This window comes from Arachis ipaensis, chromosome B6, assembly GCF_059453495.1.
Source record: "Arachis ipaensis isolate K30076 ecotype BB chromosome B6, ASM5945349v1, whole genome shotgun sequence".
NCBI classification, from domain to species: Eukaryota; Viridiplantae; Streptophyta; class Magnoliopsida; order Fabales; family Fabaceae; genus Arachis; species Arachis ipaensis.
Window position 1 is genome coordinate 134,964,477 of NC_142441.1, and position 25,303 is coordinate 134,989,779.

General features: G+C 32.2%; 3 protein-coding genes and 1 long non-coding RNA gene across 5 annotated transcripts; 3 read left to right on the forward strand and 1 right to left on the reverse strand.

The window, feature by feature from the left end:
* Positions 1-652: 652 nt before the first annotated feature.
* Positions 653-2,110, forward strand: LOC107647411 (uncharacterized). Its single transcript, XM_016351486.1, has 3 exons — positions 653-881; positions 972-1,261; positions 1,388-2,110. The coding sequence occupies exons 1-3, from the start codon at positions 653-655 to the stop codon at positions 2,108-2,110; spliced, it is 1,242 nt and encodes a 413-aa protein (XP_016206972.1).
* Positions 2,111-2,206: 96 nt separating this feature from the next.
* On the forward strand, positions 2,207-2,641 carry LOC107647412 (uncharacterized). The gene has a single exon (XM_016351487.1). It carries the CDS (start codon positions 2,207-2,209, stop codon positions 2,639-2,641), a length of 435 nt encoding a protein of 144 aa, XP_016206973.1.
* A 9,610-nt stretch (positions 2,642-12,251) lies between these two features.
* On the forward strand, positions 12,252-16,487 carry LOC110263521 (uncharacterized). 2 transcript variants are annotated; one of them, XR_015886145.1, is made up of 4 exons: positions 12,252-14,448; positions 14,747-14,904; positions 15,312-15,828; positions 16,250-16,487. It is a non-coding gene; the product is annotated as an uncharacterized LOC110263521 (long non-coding RNA). The 2 variants fall into 2 exon arrangements; XR_015886144.1 differs by having other exon boundaries at positions 14,747-15,828.
* Positions 16,488-16,675: 188 nt separating this feature from the next.
* LOC148562833 (exocyst complex component EXO70A1-like) lies at positions 16,676-19,920 on the reverse strand. Its single transcript, XM_088491869.1, has 2 exons — positions 17,801-19,920; positions 16,676-17,088 (listed from the first exon to the last, which is right to left on the reverse strand). Exons 1-2 carry the CDS (start codon positions 19,833-19,835, stop codon positions 17,069-17,071), a joined length of 2,055 nt encoding a protein of 684 aa, XP_088347995.1. The 5' UTR covers positions 19,836-19,920; the 3' UTR covers positions 16,676-17,068.
* Positions 19,921-25,303: the final 5,383 nt, after the last annotated feature.

Here is a 25,303-nt window from a genome sequence, read left to right on the forward strand (position 1 = left end):
AACCATTTGTGATTAGATTTCCATTCCATTTGGTGGATAAGCAACATGTGGTTTATGGTGAAACTTCTAATGTGAATGATATCGTCGAAAGAGCAATATCTCATAAGTCCATGTTTTTGGGATGGATGGCGGCGAACATGTCATATCCCTATGCTTGAAGTCTGACTTATGCTGAGTTTCCAACCAAGTTTGTTTGGAAGGACGATTCTTCAAAGTGGTTTCCTCGAAAGAAAGGCTTCGCAATTGGAAGACTCATGTACCTACAGGTAATGACGAGTTTATATTCAATTTTGATCTTACTTATTTAATAATTTAAATTTAAAATCTTAACAGCCTATACCCCACGTCCATTTTATTCGATTTATCTACACTAGAAAATAAATGTTCAAATAACTTTCAACAGTTATAATCTGTAGATTATACAATTTTTTTATTTTTCTATATTGTTTAGGAAAATTATTCTTATGTGGATGTGTAGCTACATAATAATTAAAATAGCGTAGCTTAATTCATTTAACAACTTAAAAGTGGGATTTTAACCAAATTTTTTGCAGCAAATATTGAAGAATATTACCAACGACTTCTCTTGAATACTCAAAGAGGATGTATGAGTTTTCGAGATATAAGAACAGTAGGAGGAACAATTTATGCTATGTATAGAGATGCATGCTTCACCCTTGGCCTCTTGCAAGATGACAAAGAATTCATTGATGCAATTAAAAAAGCAAGCTCATGGGCCTCAGGATCATATGTTAGGAGGTTATTTGTCATTCTATTAATATCCAACAATATCTCAAGACCAGAACATGTCTGGGATAGATGTTGGTATGAACTCTCAGATGATATTTTGTATCGACAGAGAGCTGTGATGAACATGAGGGGTGAGTTTTTATTAATTACAATGATAAAAGTTCTTCCTTATTGATCATTTTTAGTTTGATTGAATTTTTACAGTATCGTATAATATGCAGAATTAACAATGTCAGATGATGAGATTAAGCAGTTGTGCTTAATGGATATAGACAAGATCTTACATTCCTATGGTAAAATCTTGAAAGACTATCCTCCAATGCCTTTAGCAACTGAAGTTGATAGTTCTTTGTTAACCGAAAGGGTTATTAGGGAAGAGCTAAACTTTAACAGGGATAATTTAAAGAAAAATGCCTCAGACATGTTAGCCATCACAACAATTGAGCGGAGATATGCATTCGATAAAATTGTTACAGCTGTGTATTGTGATGAAGGGGAGTTTTTTCTTTGTGTATGGTCATGGGGGTACTGGAAAAATATTTCTCTGGAACCTTATGTCTGCTGAGATTCGCTCAAGGGGTGATATAGTGTTAAACGTTGCTTCGAGTGGTATTGCATCTTTACTTCTTCCCAATAGAAGAACGGCACACTCAAGGTTCAAAATACCGCAACTGAGGATTCTGTATGTAACATCAAACCTGGTTCCCCTCAAGCAATGTTGTTGTTGAAAGCCAAACTTATAATTTGGGATGAGACTCTAATGGTTAGTAGGTACTGCTATGAAGTGCCTGATAAATGCTTGGGTGATATCATGAGGTGTTCTCCAACATATAGCAAAGATTTGCCCTTTGGAGGAAAAGTGGTTGTACTAGGTGGAGACTTTAGACAAATTCTTCCTGTCATTCCACGAGGATCGAGACAAGATATCGTTCATTCAACCGTGAATTCGTCTTACCTTTGGAAGTTTTGTCAGGTGCTCAAACTAACAAAAAACATGAGACTCTCTGTAGAGACGACTGCTTCAGATCAAGATGAGATAGAGCAATTTGGTGAGTGGTTATTGAAAGTTGGTGATGGTCTAATAGGTGACAATATGGATGGTGAATATGAGATATGTCTTCCAGGAGATATTTTTATTCCTTCTTCGGACCAGGCATTTGATGAGTTGGTTTATTTTTCTTATCCAAATATTTTGGAAAACATGTCCTCAAAGGATTCTTTCAAAGTAAGAACTATACTGGCTCCCACAATAGACATCGTTGAAGAGGTCAACAACCATCTGATGGCTATCATTCCTGGAGGGGAAAAATTATATCTTAGTTCGGATTCCATTTGTATGGATGAAGGAAATATGGAGTAGAGTCAACTAGATCTCTATGGTCCTGAATTACTGAATAGCATAAATTGCTCTGGTTTGCCTCCACATAAATTAATACTCAAGATTGGTGTTCCGATGATGTTACTGAGGAATATTGACCAATTCAGTGGTCTTTGTAATGGTACAAGGCTACAAGTTAGGAAGTTTGGAAATCATGTCATAGAATGTGAGGTCTTAACGGGTAACAATGTTGGTCATATTGCTTTGATTCCAAGAATGAATATGGTACCAACAAATGAAACCGTCCCAGTTAGATTCCAACGAAGACAGTTTCCTATAATAGTATCGTTTGCTATGACAATTAACAAGTCTCAGGGACAAACTTTATCTCATGTTGGATTGTGCTTGTCCAAACCAGTTTTTACACTTGACCAATTATATGTGGCACTTTCAAGAGTTAAGAGTAAGAGAGGTTTAAAAGTTTTACTTATGAATCACGTAGGAATATCTGCAAATTCAATCATCAATGTTGTTTACAGAGAAGTCTTTGAAAAAAATAGTATTCTAATGTAAATATTTTAATTTTATTTTAAATTCTGTATCAGTGTATAATTATTTGACCTTAAAAAATATAAAATAATTATTACTCACTTTTTTTAAGTTAAACTTTGATTTTAATAATAATTATTTTGTACTTTTATTTTAAATATCGAAGCATATAATTTTTTTTTACTTTTATAAATTTTTCCGTGCTGAGCACGGGGTCATACACTAGTTTGATCAAAAATCTATTTTCAAGAAATATTCTACATTAAAACTTGGGAAGCACAACAAAATAAAATATCAATCAAAAAAGAAATAATTTTTCATCAAAATATTTTAAAAATATAATTTATTTAAAATATTATATATGATACATGAAAATATTAACCTTTTTTATTTTTTAAATTTTTTTAGAAAAACGAAATAAAAATAATATAATTCTAAATACATGCCTATCACATTATATATTTATTTATATTAGTAAGGCCTAAACTAATCAAACTTACATAATTAAAAATATAAAACATATAAATACAAAAAAATAAATTTTTTTATTTATTAAAATTAACATTTAAATTTTTATATATATATAATATTTTAAAATTATATATTTATAATAAGATCATTTTTTATTTTTATTATTTTCAAGTATTTTTTATTGTTTTAATTAAATTTTTTATTCTCTAACTCGACCAAATATATATATATATATATATGAAAAATTAGTGTAAATGTCATAATATTTTCAAAATATTTTTATTTTTTTTGTATTTATATGTTTTATATTTTTAATTACGTAAACTTTTTTAGTTTAGATCTTACTAATATAAGTAAATATGTAATATGATAGGCATGTTTTTAGAATTATATTATTTATTCTGTTTTTAAAAAAAATTGAAAAAAATAAAAAGGTTAATATTTTTATGTATTATATATAATATTTTAAATAAATTATATTTTTGAAATATTTTGATGAAAAATTATATTATAGAATAATATCTTTAATAAAATTAGTTAGATAATAAATTTTGAATATAATAATCTAATTATTTGTCAAGTAATATAAAATAAAATTTTAATTATTTTATATTTTTATGTTACAGTTTAAAATTTTATTTAATATAATTGTTTAATATCATAAAAATTTCTTGCATAATAATTAATCTTATTAAATAAAAAATATTTATATTTTTGTATTTATATGTTTTATATTTAATTTTTTAAGAATAAAAGATTTTGTTATCCTTTAAAGTATTGTGTATTAAAGTATTACCATTTAAAGCATTTATTTATGTACTAAGATATTCTGTATTTATTAGAGTCCATCAATACTCTTCTTTCATATTAGCCTTTGATTTTCATCTAATCAAATCTAATAATTTATATAAATATAGCGCATCCGATAAGCACATAATTATTGTGCTCGTTATACCCCTTCAAACAATTTATTTTGGTAACTTGTCCTTTTACGTATCCTTTTCCTAAAGGAGAATGAATTTAATGTGTGATTCTAAAAGAGACAATTTTTTTGGAACTCATCAAATATGTAGGAATTAGAACTGAAAGCTCCACATATAATTAAAATTCTCATTAACCCACTTGATTAAATTATGAGAGTATGTCTAAAATGAGCACAACAATTATGTGCTAATTGGATATGCCACATTTATATAGACCATTAGATTATGTTAGATAGAAATTAAAGGTTAATATAAAAGAAGAACATTGATAGACTCTAATAAATACAGAATACTCTAGTACATAATTAAATGCTTTAAATGACAATATTTTAATACATAATATTTTAAATAGCAACACAATCTTTTATTTTAAATAATTAAATATAAAATATATAAATATAAAATATATGAGTATTTTTTATTCATTATGATTAATTATTATGCAAAACATTTTTATAACATCAAAAAATTATATTAAAATAATATTTTAAACTGTAACATAAAAATATAAAATAATTAAAATTTTATTTTATATTATTTGACAAATAATTAGATTATTATATTCAAAATTTATTAATTAACTACTTTTGTTAAAGATATTATTATATAATATAATTTTTCATTAAAATATTTTAAAAATATAATTTATTTAAAATATTATATATAATACATAAAAATATTTATTTTTTTATTTTTTTCAATTCTTTTTAAAAAAATAGAATAAATGATATAATTTTAAACATATGCCTATCACATTATATATTTGAAAAATTATCAGGTATGTATTTTCTGATAAAAAGCAGAACATGATATTCTATGATACTATCAAGTTACCCAGAGTACTTTTGTCTTATAGTGAATTATGAAATGACGAAAGTGTCCATCATTGTACAAATGTATTAGCGTAATTAATCCATTGAAACATAATTAAACGGCTAAATACAAATTTAACACAAAATAATATTAGAATAATTTGTGACTAAATAAAAATATTGAAAAAAAAGTACATTTATCTATTTTTTAAATATAATAATTGTATAAATGAACAAAAAAAAAATATTTTTTGAAGTATACTTCCATATCTGACAAATTTTGTATTCATAATTTAGTTAATTTTAGAGTATTGATGATTAATTGCTAGTTGTTTGAGAGATTTTGTACAGAAAAAAAAAGTATTACAAAAAAATTTTAGTTATTATGCTTTTTTAATACGCTGAATTTGTATCAAATTTAAGAGTAAAATAATATTAAACTTGTTTAAAAAATTTTTTGAACTAAAATAAAATATTTAAAATATTAGATATCAAATTAAAATTTAGCCTAAATATTAAGACTAAAATAATAATAAAAAAAGATAGAAGACAGAAGGGACCAAGAAAAATTGATACATATACTCAGGATAAAAATTTTTAAATAATTATGATTGATGATATTTTTTTAAAGGGTAATTATTAAATTATTTTTTAATAAATTTTTATGTGTTAAATTATTAAAAATTAAATTAAAAGGGTATATTGTCACTTCTATTTTCTTATTTTTTACAAATTATGCTAACATATAATAGAAAAATTCATATATCACATTATAAGAAAATTACTACTAATATATATTATTTAAATATATATTTTAAAAACAATAAAAATAAAATAAAATTATATGAATAGAGTCTAATTCAGATTAAAATCAAATTTGTACTGGTCTTATTTGACTTTTCTTCCTATAAAAAGATAAATAATTTTTTTATTAATAAAATTGTCATATTTTATTTTTAAAATATTTCTTATTTATTTATTTATATTATGACAAAATTTGCCAATTACGACATTATATAAACACTGAGAGAGTGATAAATGATATTCTTATTAAATTACCATAAATAAGATTCTTTTAATGTATTCATGATCACTAAAAAAAATTTTCTTGCATGCATATAAAAAATGGCTAACCCAACAAAATAATTTGGCTTTAAAGGTTACTCCTTCAAGCAGCTACCTTTCATTGCACATGAAAATATTACACGTTTTTTCAAATATTATATAATAATTAATTTTATTAGAATAATATTATATATATTATTTTAAATAAAATGTATGGTTATAAATATTTGAATAAAAATTTATATTATATAATAATATATTTTTAATAAATTTAACTATTAATAAATATTTTTTAATAAATAATCTAATTATTTTTTAATAATATAAAATAATTTAATTATTTTCAAGTAATATAAAATAATTTAATTTTTTATATTATGTAATTAAAAATAGTATTATATAATAATTAATTTTAATAAATAAAAAATATTTTTATATGTATTTATATGTTTTATATTTATTTTAAAGTAAAAAATTATACTTGCCATTTTTAAAATAATCCGTATTAAAATGTATTTATGTATGTATGTACTAATATATTCTATATTTATAAAGTCTATCAATACTTCTCTTTCATAACATCTTTTAATTTTTATTTAATAAAATCTAATGGTTCATAAAAGATGATGCATCTAATACACACAAAATGGTTGAGCTGATTTTAGACATACCCAAATTATGATATTATATACTAGTATTTAAAAAAAATACTTTATTAAAATGAGACAAACAGTTGGAATATGTTATGAAATACCTAAATAAGAAAGATAAAATAAAGAAATATAAATGAAAGACTCTAATATTAATATTCACTAATATTAATATCATCCTATTATAATAACTATGATTTATATATTAATATTATATTTGTAATATGAAGAGAAAGAAAAGCTTCGTAGAGAGAGAAGAAATGCTTTTATTGATGTGTGTATTTGCCTGAGGCTTAGGGTCCTATTTATATGCATACAGGAAGGTAACTTTTTCAACCTTATTAAATACATTCTCTCTTGAGAATGTGAGCTTCACATGAGAATGGGCATCCACGTCTCATTCTTATCATAATACTCCCCCTTGGATGCCCATTTAGGATAATTGCCTCGTTAAAACCTTACTAAAGAAAAATCCAGTGGAAAAAAAACCTTAGTGAAGGAAAAAGAGTACAATATCCTTTGTGATGGGGACTGCCTCATTAAAAACCTTGTCAAGAAAAACCCAATGGAAAAAAAACCTGACCAAGGGAAAAAGAGTACAGTCTCCCCCTCATGTCGACATCATTTAATGTCTCGAAATCGGCACATCCCAATCTCATGTACCAATCTTTCAAATGAGGATTTTGGGAGTGACTTTGTAAATAAATCTGCCAAATTATCACTTGAGCGGATCTGTTGGATATCAATTGTCCCTTGATTTTGAAGATCATGAGTGCTTAAGAATTTGAGAGAAATATGCTTTGTTCTATCACCTTTGATGTATCCGCCTTTAAGTTAAGCAATGCATGCTGTATTATCTTCAAACAGGACAGTTGGAGCTATCTTATGATCAATCAGTCCACATGATAACAAAATATATTGAATCAGACTCCTCAGCCAAAAACACTCGCGACTAGCTTCATGAATCGCCAGTATTTCAGCATGATTAGAGGAGGTTGCTGCTATCATCTGTTTCGTGGACCTCCATGATATAGCTGTACCACCATATGTGAACAGGTATCCTGTTTGAGATCTCATTTTATGTGGACCAGACAAGTATCTGGCATCTGTATAGCCAACTAGTTGTGACTTGGATCCATAGGGATAAAACAATCCCATATCAACCGTTCCATGAAGATATCGAAAAATTTGTTTGATTCCACTCCAATATCTTCTGGTTGGAGAGGAACTATATCTTGCTAGTAAATTCACCGCGAATGATATGTCAGGTCGCGTATTATTAGCAAGGTACATTAGCGCTCCAATGGCACTAAGATATGGTACTTCAGGACCAAGGATATCTTCATTCTCTTCTTTAGGACGGAATCGATCCTTTTCCACATCCAAAGATCTTACGATCATTGGGGTACTTAATGGATGTGAATTATCCATATAAAATCTCTTCAAGATATTTTCTGTGTATGTTGTTTGATGAATAAAGATCCCACCTTTTATATGCTCGATCTGCAGGCCGAGACAAAACTTAGTCTTTCCAAGATCTTTCATCTCAAAATCTTCTTTTAGAGTTTTTATAATTGTTGGAATCTCTTCAGGAGTCCCAATGATATTTAAATCATCAACATACACAGCAATTATAATGAATCCAGATGCGGTTTTCTTTATGAAAACACATGGACAGATATCATCATTCTTGAATTCATTTTTGGCCAGATACTCAATAAGACGATTATACCACATTCGTCCAGATTGCTTTAAACCATATAAAGATCTTTGCAATTTAACTGAGTATAACCCTTGTGAATATTCACTGGATGGTTTAGATATCTTTAGTCCTTCAGAGACTTTCATATAGATATCCCGATCTAATGAGCCGTATAAATAGGCTGTTACCACATTCATTAAATGTATATGCAGTTTATGATATGCAGATAAACTGACCAAATAACGCAATATTATCGCATCCACTACTGGAGAATATGTTTCTTCATAATCTATACCGGGCCTTTGTGAAAAATCTTGTGCCACAAGTCAGGCTTTGTAGTGCACAACTTCATTTTTCTCATTTCGTTTTCTCACAAATACCCATTGATATCCAACAGGTTTTACATCTTCAGGTGTACGGACTACAGGTCCGAAGACTTCACGTTTTGCAAGTGAGTCTAATTCAGCCTTCATGGCTTCTTTCCATTTTTGGCCAATCATTCCTTTGTCGACATTCTTCGACTGATCTTGGCTCAAGATCCTTACTTTCATGCATGATATTTAATGCCACATTATATGCAAATATTTCATTGACAATTGTCTTATTTCGGTCCCATTTCTCTCCTGTAAAGACATAACTTATCGAGATCTCATCATTTTCATAATTTTCAGGTACCTGAACGTCTTCTGGCGTTATATCAGAATTTTGGACAACTGCAGGTGTCTTTACAATGTCTTTTTCAACAGGAATCGTATTTATCTCTTTTCTCTTTCGAGGATTTTTATTTTTGGAACCGACAGGTCTGCCACGCTTCTGGCGTGTATTTGCTTCAGTGGCTATTTGTCCTATTAGGATATCAATTCGAATTGGGGCATTTTCCGCCCTGCCACGCTTCTGGCGTGAATTTGCTTCAGTGGCTACTTGTCCTACTGGGACATCAATTCGAATTGGGGTATTTTCCGCTGGTATATAAGATTTGGTTATCCTCTTTGTATCAGAAAATGCATCAGGCAATTCATTTGCTATTCTTTGCAAATGTATAATCTTTTGAACTTCTAGTTCACATTGCCCTGATCGAGGATCTAAATGCATCAACGATGATGCATTCCAATTAAGTTCCTTTTCAGGAAGCTTATTCTCTCCCCCTAATGTTGGAAATTTTGATTCATCAAAATGACAATCCACAAACCGGGATTTAAATACATCTCCCGTTTGTATCTCAAGACACCTCACTATAGAGGGAGAATCATATCCAACATATATCCCCAATTTTTTTTTTTGGGTCCCATTTTGGTGCGATTAGGTGGTGCAATGGGAACATATATCGCACACCCAAATATTCTTAAATTGGAGACATTTGGCTGCTGGCCAAAAGCTAGTTGCATAGGAGAGAACTGATGGTAACTCGTTGGCCTCAAACGAATAAGTGCTGCGGCATGTAAAATAGCATGCCCCCAAATCGAGGTTGGGAGATTTGTTCTCATAAGCAAGGGTCTAGCAATTAATTGGAGGCGTTTAATAAGTGATTCTGCTAACCTATTTTGTGTGTGAACATAAGCTACTGGATGTTCAACACTTATTCCATTAGCCATACAATAAGCATCAAAAGCTTGGGAAGTAAATTCATCAGCATTATCAAGACAAATTGCTTTAATTGGATTTTCTGGAAATTGTGCGTTTAATCGAATAATTTGAGCTAGTAATCTCGCAAACGCCAGGTTGCGAGAAGATAATAAGCACACATGAGACCATCTCGAAGATGCGTCTATCAGGACCATAAAATATCTAAAAGATCCACATGATGGATGAATAGGTCCACATATATCACCTTGAATCCTTTCTAGGAATTCAGGGGACTCAAATCCAATATTTATTGGTGATGGGCTTAAAATTAACTTCCCTTGAGAACATGCAGCACAACAAAATTCACTAGATTTAAGAATCTTCTGGTTCTTTAGTGAATGTCCATGAGAGTTTTCAATAATTCTCCTCATCATGGTTGTTCCCGGATGACCCAATCTATCATGCCAAGTTATGAATTCATTTGGGTTAGTAAACTTCTGGTTTACAATGGCATGTGATTCAATTGCACTAATCTTTGTATAATATAACCCATATGAAAGTGAGGGCAACTTTTCTAATATAACTTTCTCATTTGAATCATGAGTTGTGATACATAAGTACTCATAATTTCCCTCATTCATAGTCTCAACATGATATCCGTTTCGGCGAATATCTTTTAAACTCAACAAGTTTCTCAGGGACTTGGTAGATAATAGTGCATTATTTATTATAAATTTTGTTCCTCCAGAAAACAAAATTATAGCTCTTCCGGAGCCTTCTATCACATTGCCCGAGCCAATAATAGTATTAACATATTCATCTTTTGGCACAAGATGGATAAAATATATATTACTTTTAAGAATAGTGTTCGAACTTGCACTATCCGCAAGGCAAATATCTTCAGAATATGTCCTTACCATTTTTCTTCAAAAACAAATGATAATTATAAAATGAGTAGAAGTACATGCACAGTAAAATTATTCATATGAATAGTTAGCAAACACACATATTAAACTATTCCATCATTGATCAAATAGCCAATATTTTTTTTAGAATCCTTAAAGAAATTAGATACATCATAATGAGTAGTGAAATTTTCATTATTTGAAACAAAAATTGTTTTCTTTCCTTTGTCATCCGGATGCTTGATAAAGATCAACTAGGTGCCTTGGGGTACGACAGGTACGTGACCAATAGCCCTTTCCACCACGACGGAAGCATTTATCCTCAATTGATTTACTTTACCCATTATTTCTTTCTTTATCCCACTTCTGGTGAGATCCTTTCTTGTGAACATAATTTCTTTTCCTTCCATAATTTTTCTTGTTATCAAAATCTTGCCATTTACCTCTTCTAAGGTTATAATTTGCCGCATTTGCTTCAGGAAATGGGGCGGCGCCAACTGGGCGCGCTTCATGATTTCTTAAGAGCACCTCATTGTTGCGTTCGGCAACAAGAAAGTAAGAGCTCAAAAAAATTTTAAATTCTTTTTCTCGATACTGCTGCTGCAGGAGTACATTCGAGGCATGGAAGGTCGAGAAAATTTTCCCTAACATATCGGACTCGAGGAAGTATCACATGATTGTAACTTTCTTCAAGGTCTTTCCACAGATCTGCAGGATCTTTTAATGTGGGATATTCATTTTTCAATCATACTTCAAGATGATGACGAAGGAAAATCATGGATTTGACTTTATCCTTCTGTGATGTATTATTTTCAACCTTAATGGTATCTTCAAGATCCATTGAATCAAGATGGATTTTAGCATATAGTATCCAGATATATCAAAAGCATTATATTCAAGATGAAAGAGCTTCGATATAATAAAAATTTGTTACCTGGAGTCTTCCTAAAATTTCGTTAGAGCTTCGTGCTAATAACGTGTTATGAAATAACTAAATAAAAAAGATAAAATAAAGAAATATAAATGAAAGACTCTAGTATTAATATTCACTAATATTAATATCATCCTACCATAATAACTATGATTTATATATTAATACTATATTTGTAATATGAAGAGAAAGAAAAGCTCGTAGAGAGAAGAAATGCTTTTATTGATGTGTGTATTTATCTGAGGCTTAGGGTCCTATTTATATGCATACAAGAAGGTAATTTTTTCAACCTTATTAAAATACATTCTCTCTTGAGAATGTGAGCTTCACATGGGAATGGACATCCACATCCCATTCTTATCGCAACATAATACTACTCACTAGCACATCACAAAAAAATTATAAAAAGTAAAATTAAAATATAATATTCTATTTGTTAAAACAAATTAATTTTTATCTTTTAATATTTACCTCGTAAGAATATCAGTTTATTGTATTTATTTCTATTAATAAAATTTTGTTATAAATGTTTCATGAAATAATTTTAAATTTTATAATTCATTTAAAAGTGATTACGAGTGCAGAACTCTGAATCACTCCCCTTTCTCGAACCCTAGCTGTTGCCCCCGCCGGTCCGTCGATCGACTGCCGCCGTCCGTCCGTGTAGCCACTGCCCCCAAGTCTCCAACTCCTGCTCTCTTCTTCAGCGAACTCTCGGCCCATCCGTCATCTTCATCTTCTCGCCGTCGTCTGCATCTCGTCTGGTTGGCTTCGTCCGTCAATCAACGGTCTGTCGGCGTCGTCTTCAAAGGTCAGTGGCTCGGTCGCTTGTTCTTCACTTTGTTCTTTGCTTCTTTTTTTTTTTTTATTTACTTTTATATGCTCTGTGGTTCGAAGCTTGTGTTTTTAATTTTTGGTGAACGATTACTTGCTTATTGATTAGCTTTGGTTCTGCTACGCTGCTGTTTTGGGTGTCACTGTTGTGATTTTATTATTTTAATTTACTGATTATGATCATTGAATGTGTTGTGATTATTGATTAGCTTTGGTTCTGTTATGCTACTGTTTTGTGTGTCACTGTGTTGCTGATTATAATACCTCAGTCAGTGCTCAGTGTTTGTTCTTGGTTGATTGGCTTTGCTCACTGCTTGATGATAAATTTTTTATTTTGATGACTCTGTTACTGGGTTTCTGCTTGATGATAAGTTGCATTGCCTGTATTATTGATTCACTGCTCATTCTTGCTCTTCTATTCCCATAACTACAGTAATTTATCACTTTCACAAAAACTGTTTTCTAAATAGAAATTATTCTAGACAAGAAGAATGATTTTTTGAAGAGCAATAATCATAAGAAGCTGCTGAAGTGCTAACTATTGCATATGTGAGATAAGTTTCATTGTGGCAAAAATATGGAGGTAATTTGGAGGACATAAATAACTTTAGTGAATTCTTATTTGATTTCTGAAGATATGTTGGAATTAATTCCAATCTTTGACAATAAATCTATATATGCTTATAAATACATGGACCACAATAAATTAAAACTTTGTAAAGATGAATTATGGCATGATGCTGATCAATATGGATTATCTTGGTTTAATGTTGCTGAATCAAAATTGTGTTGTTTTACTAAGATTTTGAGGATCACGCTCTAATAATTGACCTTGCATATTAGTAAACTGAGTTTTTAATAGAATTTATAGGTGCTGAAATTTGGGTTGGCAGGGTTAGAAATTAGAATTTACCTGTAACTTTGTTTTGTGTTTCGAGCTCTGTTCAATAGCAAAGTAGACAAGTGTAGGGTCAAAAGAACCTAAGTTCAGATTGTGGATCTGTCACTGTGATATTCAGGAAATGCATATGTAGGGAAGTAGTAGTTTTGTGTATTTAAAAGAACTATATTTTAAGTTGAAAATTAACTCCAAGTAAGTTTGTGCATTATAATATGAGTAAGTTTGTGTATTTATAAATGACAACTTTAGGCACCAGTTTTATAGATTTCCTTGTTTTTTGCAAGTTTTTCAAATTGTTTTAGATATATAAGGAGAGATGGTCGATGACATAGTTTCGAAGTCTGAATCAAGACTTCAACTCTTGTCATTTCCGTTCTAAGTTGGAGTATATTATCATTTATCAATATCAACAAGCTTAACAAAGGTTATGTTTTAGTATATTTATTTATTATTTTATTATAAAACAGTTATTTCGGTTGAACTACGATTGAATCGGTTGAACCAATAAACCAGTAACTAGAGTGGTTCGATGACCGGTCCGGTTTTCAGAACCTTGGTTTAAAGAATTATTACCTATTCTTATTCCTAAACACACTAAGTGTTCATACTCTCCCAAAAACCCTCTCACAACTGACAAGCCATTGCGTGTTCATACTCTTCCAATCGATGCTCACAATCGCTGTTTCCTTTGAAATCAAGAATGAAAAAACTATTCTCCATCACAATCTCTTCCTCTCTATTTCTCTGGATCGTGATTTATTCTCCTTCGAACCTTTCTCAGTCAATCTAATTCCAGGGTTTGATTATTCTCAATTTTGATTGTTTCTTTTTCGTTTCATGCTTGTTCCAATTTCGTTTTAATTTTGTTCCAAAATATTGCCTGCACAAGAAGAGTAGCATTATTCAATCTGATCGTAGTGTGCGTGAGTGATTGAATCGAAACTGCAATGAGAAGGGGGAAACTCAAGAGCAAGCCCACCGGTTGCCACCAGTTCTCCACGCCGGAAGATCTCTGTAAGCACAAATCTCAAATCCTCTTATTCTTTTGATCTGTTTCCTGTTATTGCTGTTATTACCGTTTGTTCACAAAATCATTTAAATCCTATTCAGCTGGTTGCAAATTGTAATTTTAAGCTATGTTTTTGTTCAACTGATTTATTGATTCAGAGTTCAAAAGCAAGGTATTTCTTAATACAAATGTTTATTGAAAAACTTCGTTTATGGAAGATAGCTTTAGTTATGTTAGGTATTATAACTTATTATCATTATGTTTCTTAGCTTGTTATAACTTATTACTACTCTTTTCCACCAGGTTGTGTCACTAAGCTATGGGATTCTCATCTATGATGATCTATGTCAGCTAAGGTTCACACTTTTTTTTTTGGCATACATTAGAAAATAATGGCTAAAAAGGGACAGCACCTATTTGCTCAAATATATAGCAGTTGTTATGAGGTCTACTACTACAATGTAAGTTTATTTTATAAAGAGTAGTATTAATTGAAACAATATTGACTCACATCTTTCCAATCTTGTAAACTAGATTTCCATTCTCTTCTTTCTTGTTTTCTTCAATTTGGGAGTTTAGGTCCTTTCGAGTAAGCAAGTTGATTCTGCTGTTATTTATTACTGGAAATTGAAACAATTTTGACACATCTTTCACCTACGGCACTATTTTGACCTACTGAAACCTAAAACAAGCAATTCAATTCTTATGTTCTTTTTTGGACATTTTAGATCATGTTTTTTTCTAATTAATGCTGATTTTACATTAAATCCTGCATCGGACTGATATATATAATTCAGCTTATAGAAATCCAGGTCTTCAAAACCATACATGCTTGAGACTAATGTATGAATGTTCATTTGATTTCTAGTTCCGATGAAGACAGTGTAGTGGTGAGTAATGAGTTGTCAGAAAAAAGAGAAAGCCACTCTTTAGGTATCACTCCTGGCTGACTATTGTTTGAGAATCAGTTGGTATTTGCTGAGTTTAGATTGTTTCAAATATGTGTAAGTAATATTCATGTGACAAATCTTTTTATTGCTTAACTGTTAATTGTAAAGTCGAGCCACTTTTCTCATTTATTTTCAAATTATGATGGTGCTATTTCAATGTTTTTGGAGTTTCATTAGATATACTGTTCTGTCTCAAGATTTATATACTCTTGTTTTCTGATATTCAAGTTTTGCAGTCAATCATGCTGGAGTCTTATTTTTCATTACCATTTAATGTATTTTTCTATGCTTAATTCAACTTTTTATCTTGTGTATAAATAACCATATTGTCTTGTTAGCATGAAAGTCTTTTGACTTCTAATCACATTCCTGCTAGATTGCAGTTGCCCTGGCAGTTGCAGCGATTCCTGAAGGGCTCCCAGCTGTTGTTACAACGTGAGTCTAGGTCTTTTCTTTATTATTTCTATTAGCAATGCTATCTTTCAGATGTTTTAATTTTGATTTCTATAGACTTTTTTCATGGGATTTCTTATTAAATTTAGTAGGAGAATGCTGTTGTGTGTTTTGTCATAGAATTCTCCTTATATATTTGAACTAGTGGAATTACTTGGTAACTGAAGGGCTATCCTTAATCTGAGATGCTATGCTATCCTTTTGGAACAAGATTTACAAATTAAAAAAATCCGCAGAGTAACTTTCTTCTATTCAAAATCTATTTATCCTTAGCTGTTTGGAACTTTTCTTAATTAAGCATGCAAAAAAATAAGCATGCATTTCCTAATTAATTTCATTTCATTCTAATTAATTTCTTAATTTATATATTTCTTTTCTTATTGTTTCGTTTTGCTAATGTCAGGTTATTTGAAGTTCAAATAATAACTGTCTCGTTTTAGTTGCTACTTGAGCTGGATTTGGAGGTATTGTCATCTGGAAATCATTAGGAATAAATGTACCTAAGCAAGAAGTTTGCTTTGCTTTGCTGCTTAGACTTCGCTGTTCTATGTTCTGAACTAGTATTTAACTATTTTTGGGAGTTTTGAGGTTGATTAGGGGACAATATTCCGAGACAATATAAATTAGTTACTTCTTTACAATTCCTTTTTCAGCTTCATTTTATTATGAGCGAGTAGAATATTGGTTTTATTTACATTGAAACACTATCTTTTGTTGGATTTAAAACCATATGATTTGCTTCATAAAAGCCTTTTTGCAGAAGTAGTTTATGATAGCTATTATATCTTCATTTGATCTTCTTCAATTAGTTTATCAAGTTATTCATATTTATCACATCCAATTAGTTTATGATAGCAAAAATGGATAATGTAAAAGAGATTCAGCTACCTTTCTTCACCATAGCTCTTTTGTCCCCTTCTGAAGAGAGATTAGGACTATGGGCAATTGGGAATGAACATATGATCCTCTTTAAAACCTAGTGAGGGCTTATATTTTTTCTCTTGTTTTTCATTTCATAACTTAGATATGATAGATTACTGAAAAATCAAGTAAAAACATCTGTTTTTCCATCAAAGTAGACTACATATATGTAGAAAATATAAATGTATATTAATTAAGGTATTATAATGCCTCCATCATTCATCAAGTAATAAACACGTACGCAAAACGAAGACAAATAATAATGTTCCACAAACATAGAAATGCTCCTCGAATGCTATGGCTATCTCCAAGCAACATCATCTGGAAAAAAAGGGAAATGATAGAAAGAAGCGAGGTAAGAAAATTCAGCAGGAAATGGTACTTATATGATGATGATGATGATCTGCAAATTAAAGTAACCACAAGCCACAGCTCCCAGGTCAAACACAACAAATAAGCAAACCATCGATAGTTTACACAACAGCTAATAAATAACCATCAAATAAATCAAAAACTGCATGTATGTCTAGATATGATAATGTGCTATATATATGTACCTTTACCACAAACTTGATGCATGCATTTTATTTTTTAAAATACCTTTTGTTATATACCTTTGATGATGACCATGCGTCCATGTGATGCTTTCATATATACATTAAAGCAAACAAGGTAGAAGCCAAATATCTTGTGGGTATAGTCGTCCACTCTAGGCCATGTGTTAAAATTATTCTAGTAGGAATTAAATTTTTTCAACAAATATTAAAAAAAATATTAGAAATTTAATTTGATATATTCGATGATCTTAAACGTACATATAAACATTTAAACTAAACTCGTATCTATGATAAAATTATATATATTCTAATCACTTTCTCGAGTCACCAAAAAAAAATTATATCACTTCTCGGAATTTATTAAGGAACAAGATAAGATCATCAAAAGAAATTAATAAAGGCATGCATCTTAGAACTAAGTACATTATTAGGATAATAATAAATCCAACACCAGTCATAAGAATCGGCAGTCTTACCTTCAATTTCATCTTCAATAGTTGGTATATATGTGTGGTGTGTGTCCTCATTGCCATTTAGTAAAGTACGAAATCTGTGAAGGAAATTTTCACAACTTGGGACAAATCCCTTGTTCACTAAAAGTATTAGCTCTCCTTGATAACTATAGGATTGTTTCTCAAGTAAATGGTTAAAATTGAACAACCTTAGCATCTCCCTCATTGAATGTTCCGTGACTTTCTCATTATGCTGTTTGAAAAAGGCCAACAATTCAGTCGGATTCTCCCGATAATATTGTTCAAAGCACTGTTGAATTTTGGACGCTTGTTCTTTGAGCCAACCATCTTTCTTAGTTAATTCAAATCCAAATTCGTAAGCCTTCTTTAATATGTAGTTAACATTAGCCATGATAGACACTCCTTGCAATTCATAAATGTAGGTCTTCTTCAACGTGGACTCTAAGGAGGCCTCAAGTTTGTTGATATTCCAATCTATATAGTGTGAAATCAAAGACCATTCCTCCCGAACTTGAACTTTGGAATTGGGGTATGTTTTGAGGAGTGGTTCAATGATGTCCCTGTCTTTGAAAGCAATATCGAGGCGGTTCAATACTTGGATGGTAATTGGATGAGGCTCACAGGAATGAGAGTTTTCAATTTCGGGAGGAAAGTCGTCATCCCTGAAATAGTAATCTCTCGTTGCTTCTCCTAGTTTTTTTGTGAGATCAATCATTTCGATGGTCATGGATAGATTATGAGGAAACAGTGAATGGAACTCTGGAACAATTAAGTCACGTACTATTCTGAACAGCAGGGCAATTTCAGGAGAACTCATCAGTTCAGGGATACCTTGAATGAAACTGAGCAAATCTTGTTTGACTTGTGAGCAAAACTGCTCAAAACACTTGTTGGAGATGGGAGAGAATTCGCCAAAGACTTGTTGACAGAGTACCCGTTCGTTGGGAATTAGTATCTTTAATACTATGTTGCAATATTTAATCCACTTCTTGATCCTACTCACCTGGGCCGTCGAGTTGTCCGATTTCAGCTCGGATTCGCATGTCAGCAGGAATTGTTTTCGACTTCTAATGTACACCATCACCAACCAATTGTCCATTTCAAAATGGTCCCTTGATGTCATCTGATTCACTATTAAGTGAAGAGTCTCAACTTCGCGCCGAATCCTGTCCTTAATGAAGTTTTGGTCTTGCATTATTCCCTCCGGAATCTGGTCACTCCAATCATTGATGTAGCCAATCAAATGACGCCGTAAATTTTGGGAAAGTTCCAAATCCTTCTTGTTAAGATTTAGTAGCGCAAGGGTGAAGAGATCTTGAGTTGGACGTACAGTAGACAAAGAATCCGTTCTAATATCTAGGAGGAGAGTAGTGTTGTTGTCAATTGGATCTTGATGCACATCTCCTTCGGCATGTTTCTCTTTACATGAATGGAGAATGATGAGGAGAAAACTGAAGAGAGCTCCAAAGAAGCCGTACCACCATCTTATCTTTATGAGCTCCACCATAAGTTCTTCTAAAAAGAATTTCATAAGTTCTCCAACAAATCCATAGTTAGTTTGTATTGATAGAGCAAAAGCCATCACAACAAAACCAACAAGGGATACTATACCAGCAACTTGTACGTTATTTGGTGTATCATTGTGTCCTTTCCGTTGTTGTTCTTGTTCTTCCCCTCTTCTGGAAAAGAAGGTGTAGATAAAGATCACCAACAGGGCCAGGAATACACCACACGCTTTGAATTGGCGACGATAAGGTAACACCTTGGCTGGACCTTTCAACCGATGAAGGACAACTGCAAAAACAACAACGGAGACACAGAAAAGAGTGTACCCAACGTTTTTCCATGGTTTTGGGTCTCCCAATAGATGCTTTAAGTTGGAGCTTAGACCAAAACCTATTAATCCGACAACAGCTCCAACAATAGAAACTATCCACCAGAAAATTGGGCGCTGCAACACTCTACTTTGAACCCATATTTCAAACGTATTGGGTTTATTGCGGTCACCGGAGGTCAGGAAGGCGTCAACGGTTTCCATAGAGAGAGCTATATGCGAAGTTTGATAGTGGCGGCAAACTGATATTTTCAAGTGAAAAGCACTTCAATTTGTCTCGTGTTCTACCGTCTCCATCACACCAAGTTTTAAAGGAAGACTTTTCTATCAAAGACTTAATAAAGGTCTAATTTTGAGTTAATTGCTTTCTAATATTTAGGATATAATAGAAAATAAGTAAAAATAAGTAATTTTAATTGTCATTTATTTTATTTAAGTAATTTGTCCTTTATTTAATATTTTTTAATTATTATTAAAAAAATTGAATAATATTAGATATAATAAATATATCATTATAAATATTACATGCATTAAATTATAAATGTTAGGTGAAATAGAATAACTTTAGCATATTTTCTTTCTAACATTACCAATTAGTTAAGATCAAATTTTAAAAAGACTTACTAAATGTATTAGCTATATTAGTTAAATGCATAAAATTATTTATTAAAAATTAAATAGATATTCATTTTTAAGTAAAATATCTTTATTAGAATTTAATTAATTTTTATTTTTAAAATTATCTTTTTGAAAAATAAAAAATATAAATTCAATTTTTTAATATATTAACTATGTATTTATTAAAACTTTACTATTAAAAATCTTAATACATATTTTTAAAACACGTATGAATTACAAAGGTTTATAACTTTATATTTATATTTTTAATTATTATTTTATTTTTTATCTTTAATATTTATATCTTCTAAAGGTGGCACGCGCACCGAGTTATTATGAGATAATCTAAAAGTAAAATAAAAAATCTAATTAATTTATGCTAAATAAGCTAAAGTAATTTTATTTTAAACACCCTCGTTAATTAATAACGTTCCATTATAATTTTTTCGCGTGCACCTTTCACCTGCTCCCGTAGGCCCACAACATGAAAATTATGTATTATATTGCAAGGTTAGAGAATAGAGACTATCTCGGTCTGTTTGTCTGTTACTACCTTCACAGTGTTTTCTTCATTGATTTTCTTTACACGCTGTTTGCTGAAGTTGGTCAATCTAAAGGGTTTTTGCAGATCCGTGTTTTCCAACAATCTTGCCACAATTTATGATCCACATTGTGTCCCACCACACGACGGGGGAAGTAGTCTGGAAAAAGCGTTGCATGAGATTTTCTAGAATGTAAATGATATCTTGCCTAGTGGGTTTACTTACTCCAAGAAGACGAGGTTGCTAAGAGCCCTTCCTGTATGAGTTATGACAATTTTGCCCCTGCTTCTCGTACCCGGGTCGAGGGGTATCCGCATTGTCCCTTCTTTTGTGGGGTTACTTTTGTCAATGCAAATGTCTCCATTACCGAGACGGGCTCCCAACTCTGCGATCAAACCTATATGGCTATATGTCAATCAACTTGTCCAGTCGTCGTACTCAGTATTGGAATAGCACTAGTGCGGGAAATGGTGCGAATTCCCCGTTCGGAGTCGCGCGTCAACCATAAACCCCAATTCGACATTGTTTTGTCCATTGTACCGCGTCAATCATGAGTATTCACCTGATTTCTAATCTAACCTATAGACGTTGACGAAACTACATGATATTTCCATAAAATTTTCCCAAAACGACATAGCCTTAACCATTACACATGTGACTATGTGTCTGTGAGCCACCTCCAATGACTTAGACCGAATGGATGCGAGACTTCCCTGATCCTACTAAAATAATTAACAAATCGAATATAATTTTCTATTATGAATAAAACCCCATGCCAGTCTTCCATCTTTTGGTTTGTGTATTTTTAATCATTTGTTCATGTTTTTTGTATTGTTCAGAAACTTAGTGGCACCCTATTAATGAAAGTATTTATTTCTCTCTTACTACGAATAAGATTTACATTTAGAATCCGTCTAGAATAAATCAATGACTAATTTTTCAGGAGCTCGTAGGGTTAAAATTATTTCTTTTTTATTCTTCATTCTTCATACTATGAACCTTATTTCCATAGACAATATAAAAAGTAGGTAAATATTATTATAAAGATTTTATAATTGTCTTTATATAAAGATGTATATTTTTTATTATTAGATGATAAATTGTAGAATTTGATTTGATATGCTATAAAAGTATTATTATTTTTAAAGTGTGGTCAAACAAACAAAATACATTGTTAACATAAAGCTCTTCATAAGAAGATATTTTTATCATCTTTATTTGAATAAGTGCCTAAAAAATATAGGTATCTCAATATCGTAATTATAACATCAATAGAAATTTAAAAAAATGAAATTAACAGATAAACAAAAAAATGTGAGGTATTGGAGACAAAATAAATGGTAGAAATTAAAAGGGATAAGTACTGTTTTGGTCCCTAACGTTGAGGGTCAGAATCGAAACTATCCCTGATGTAATTTTCGACTTAAAAATGTCCTTAATGTTGCATTTCATTTTAAAATCGTCATTTCTAATAAAATTTTTTAATTTATTCCAAATTTACTCTTACTTTAATAAAAAAATATAAAATTAAAAAAAAAAAGAAAACGCGTTTTGTGAGGGGGGGAGGCAAAGGGTATACGAAGGGGGAGGGGAGGGGGAAGGGGAAGGAGGGGAGAAGGGACGCCGCCAGCGGCGAAGCTTGGAGGGGAAGGGGAAAGGACGTGGGGTTCGGGGTTGGGGGAAGGGGAAAGGCGGAGGGGGGAGGGGGAAGGGGAAAGGGGGGAGGGGACGGCGGTTGTCGCTGTCGCCTCAGCTCCCACCGCCGCTGGATCCGTCGCCCTCGTCGTTTCCCTTAGAGCCGTCGTCATCGAGGGCTAGCAGAGAGAGAAACGCGAGAGTCAGGGTCACCACCTCGCCGCCTCTGCCTCGCCGCCTCTGCCTCGCCGCCTCTGCCTCTGCCTCGCCTCTACCTCTGCCTCGCCGCCTCTGCCTCACCGCCTCGCTGGCCCCACCGCCGTCCGCCGCTTCTTCTTCTTCTTCTTCTTTCCGCCACCGCACCGCCGCCCGTTTCTTATTATTGTTGCTGATTTGTTGCTGATTTGTGGAATATTATTGTTGCTTTTTGTTTTTGATTTGTTGATTTTCGATTTCTGCTTCTCTGTGTGGACGGGTGGGGACGCGGGGTGGGGGGAAGGGGGAGACAGGGAGGGGGAGGGGACGAGTGGGGACGCGAGGTAGGGGGAAGGGGATAACGATGATGTTGTTGATTTTCTGAGTTTTGGTTGGTGTGATGCAGATGGTGATGGAGTGGCAGTGGGTGGGGGTGGTGTTGGTGTTGGTGTTGGTGGTGGTGGTGGTGGTGGTGCTGGTGCTGGTTGTGGCGGTGGTGTTGGTGTTGGTGGCAGTGGTGGTGGAGGAGGTAATTATGTTGGTAGTGGTGAGGGTATTTTTGTCCAAAAAAAATTAAAAGGACGATTTTAATACGAAAAAAAACGTTAAGGACGATTTTAAATCCAAAATTAGAAGAGGGACGAAATCGATTCTGGCGCTCAACGTTAGGGACCAAAACAGTACTTATCCCAAATTAAAACAAACAGAAAATTAAAGAGATGATGAAGAAGAAAAGATAAATGTTAAAGAGGAGAACAGGAATAAAGTAAAAAAATTTTACTAATAAAAATTAGAAAAAAGCAAATTATAAGTATTTAAGTTTAAATAAATTACTTAATATTTCTAATTTTTACTCTATGATGTCAAAGAGCAGAGAGTGTTTTATTAAATGACGGTTACACTTCATACATTATTGATACATAATTTTTTTAAAATCACAACTTGGCAAGTGTACTGAATTGTATTAAGTAATACCACGGTAAGTGGGTTATCATCCCCACAAGAATTAATGGACTAAGCAACAATGGTTAATTGATATTCTAATTATACAAATCAAAATAGAGGAATGAGGAATCACATTCAAACAGAGGACAATAAAAAGGCAAAGTAATGAATAAAAACAATGATGATGAGAATGTTAAGGTTTTAGAGATGTTTACTCTCTAGGACAATACTTCTTATGTTCATTTATTTGAGGCATGCAGAGATCAATCATGACAAAATCATATATAATTGAATGACAACCTAATTTCTTCTTAATTAGTTAATCGTCAATTCCTTAGTCAATTAATTAAGAAAAGAGGTTAAGCACAAATCTGATTTAGTTTCAAATAGGGTTAAGTATTTTTTTCATCTCTAAGGTCTTGGGTCAAAATCAAAATCGTCACTGACATTTTTTTCTTATTAAAATCATCCTCAACGTTATAAAATATTATAAAATCATCCTTTTGTCCATAAACAATATTTTTCAAAAAAATTTGCCCTTAAACAAAAATGAAAAAACCTTTCCCACCTTACCACTAACCTCTGCATCATCATCACCATGGCTACGCATCTCTCTCTCCATTTCCTGCCTTGCCGGCTGCACCTTTCGACGTCGGTGCTGGCTTATGGACACTATCGTACGACGTGATGGCGAAGATAGCGGCGTCGGCGGTGTGCCGGTCATGGTGGGAGGCGTGTGGCCACTAAGGGAGGCGATGATGTTGCTCCGATGGAGAAGAAGTTCAAGCATGGAAGCCCATGGGTGAAGCAAAACACATAAAAGGCACTCAAGTCGTTCGAGAAGGTGGCAGCGTGTGGGTCTGCACTCGTCATGGTGGATGCCGGGATCATATATTGAGAGAGAGGGGAGAAAAGCAGAGAGCCCTCGATTTGTTCCTGAAATTTGTGAAGCTCAGAAACGATGTCACACAGTGCAATTTAGAGATTTCGTATTTGCAAGGTATTTCTTTTCTAAACTAATTTCAAGGTTGAGTTTCTAATTGTGGATATTGGATAAATCATATTTGTGTTGTTCATAGTGTGTTGACTTTAACTCAAACTAGATTAGTTCATATTCAATGACTTAGAATACACCAGAAAGAACACGGGAATAAACGCAAGAAGGTTGGGAATTGCATTATTTCTGGATTTGGGTATGGTGCACGAAACTGGCTCCACACGTTTCGCACAGATAGACCAGCAAGTATATTGGGTCGTCCAAGTAATACCTCAGGTGAGTGAGGGTCGATCCCACAGAGATTGTTTGTTTGAGCAAGCAGTGGTTATCTTGCAGATCTTAGTTAGGTGGATAGAAATTATAGTTTGTCACGAAAAATGTATAAAATAGATAAAATAAATAAAATGTTACTAGATAGGTGGAAAATCAATGGTATGAGAACGGTTGAGACTTCGGAGATGCTTTGTCTTTTCGGATTAACTTTTCTTACTGTCTTCTTCAATAACTTTCTGATTCCTTCAATGGCAGCCGTAAGTGATTAACTCATGTCCTCTAATCAAGTTAACCTCCTCCACTACAACAGTCCACCATGTTGTAAGTGACTCATGTCCTCTCATCAAGCCACCTCTAGGTTTCTCACTATAGTAGAAGATGAAGTTCTAAGCAATCCACTCCCTTTCACGATCCTACTCAAGGTGCCACAGACAAGGCAGATCTTTCGGATTAGGGAATGCTGCTTC

Coding starts and splice junctions, on each gene's coding strand:
- LOC148562833 (XM_088491869.1), bottom strand. CDS start 19,835: ATGGAAACCGTTGACGCCTTCCTGACCTCCGGTGACCGCAATAAACCC. Junction 17,089..17,800: donor TATTGAAGATGAAATTGAAG/GTAAGACTGCCG, acceptor CTTTTTTTCCAG/ATGATGTTGCTTGGAGATAG.
- LOC107647411 (XM_016351486.1), top strand. CDS start 653: ATGTATAGAGATGCATGCTTCACCCTTGGCCTCTTGCAAGATGACAAA. Junction 882..971: donor AGCTGTGATGAACATGAGGG/GTGAGTTTTTAT, acceptor TATAATATGCAG/AATTAACAATGTCAGATGAT. Junction 1,262..1,387: donor AAGGGGAGTTTTTTCTTTGT/GTATGGTCATGG, acceptor TCTTCCCAATAG/AAGAACGGCACACTCAAGGT.
- LOC107647412 (XM_016351487.1), top strand. CDS start 2,207: ATGTTACTGAGGAATATTGACCAATTCAGTGGTCTTTGTAATGGTACA.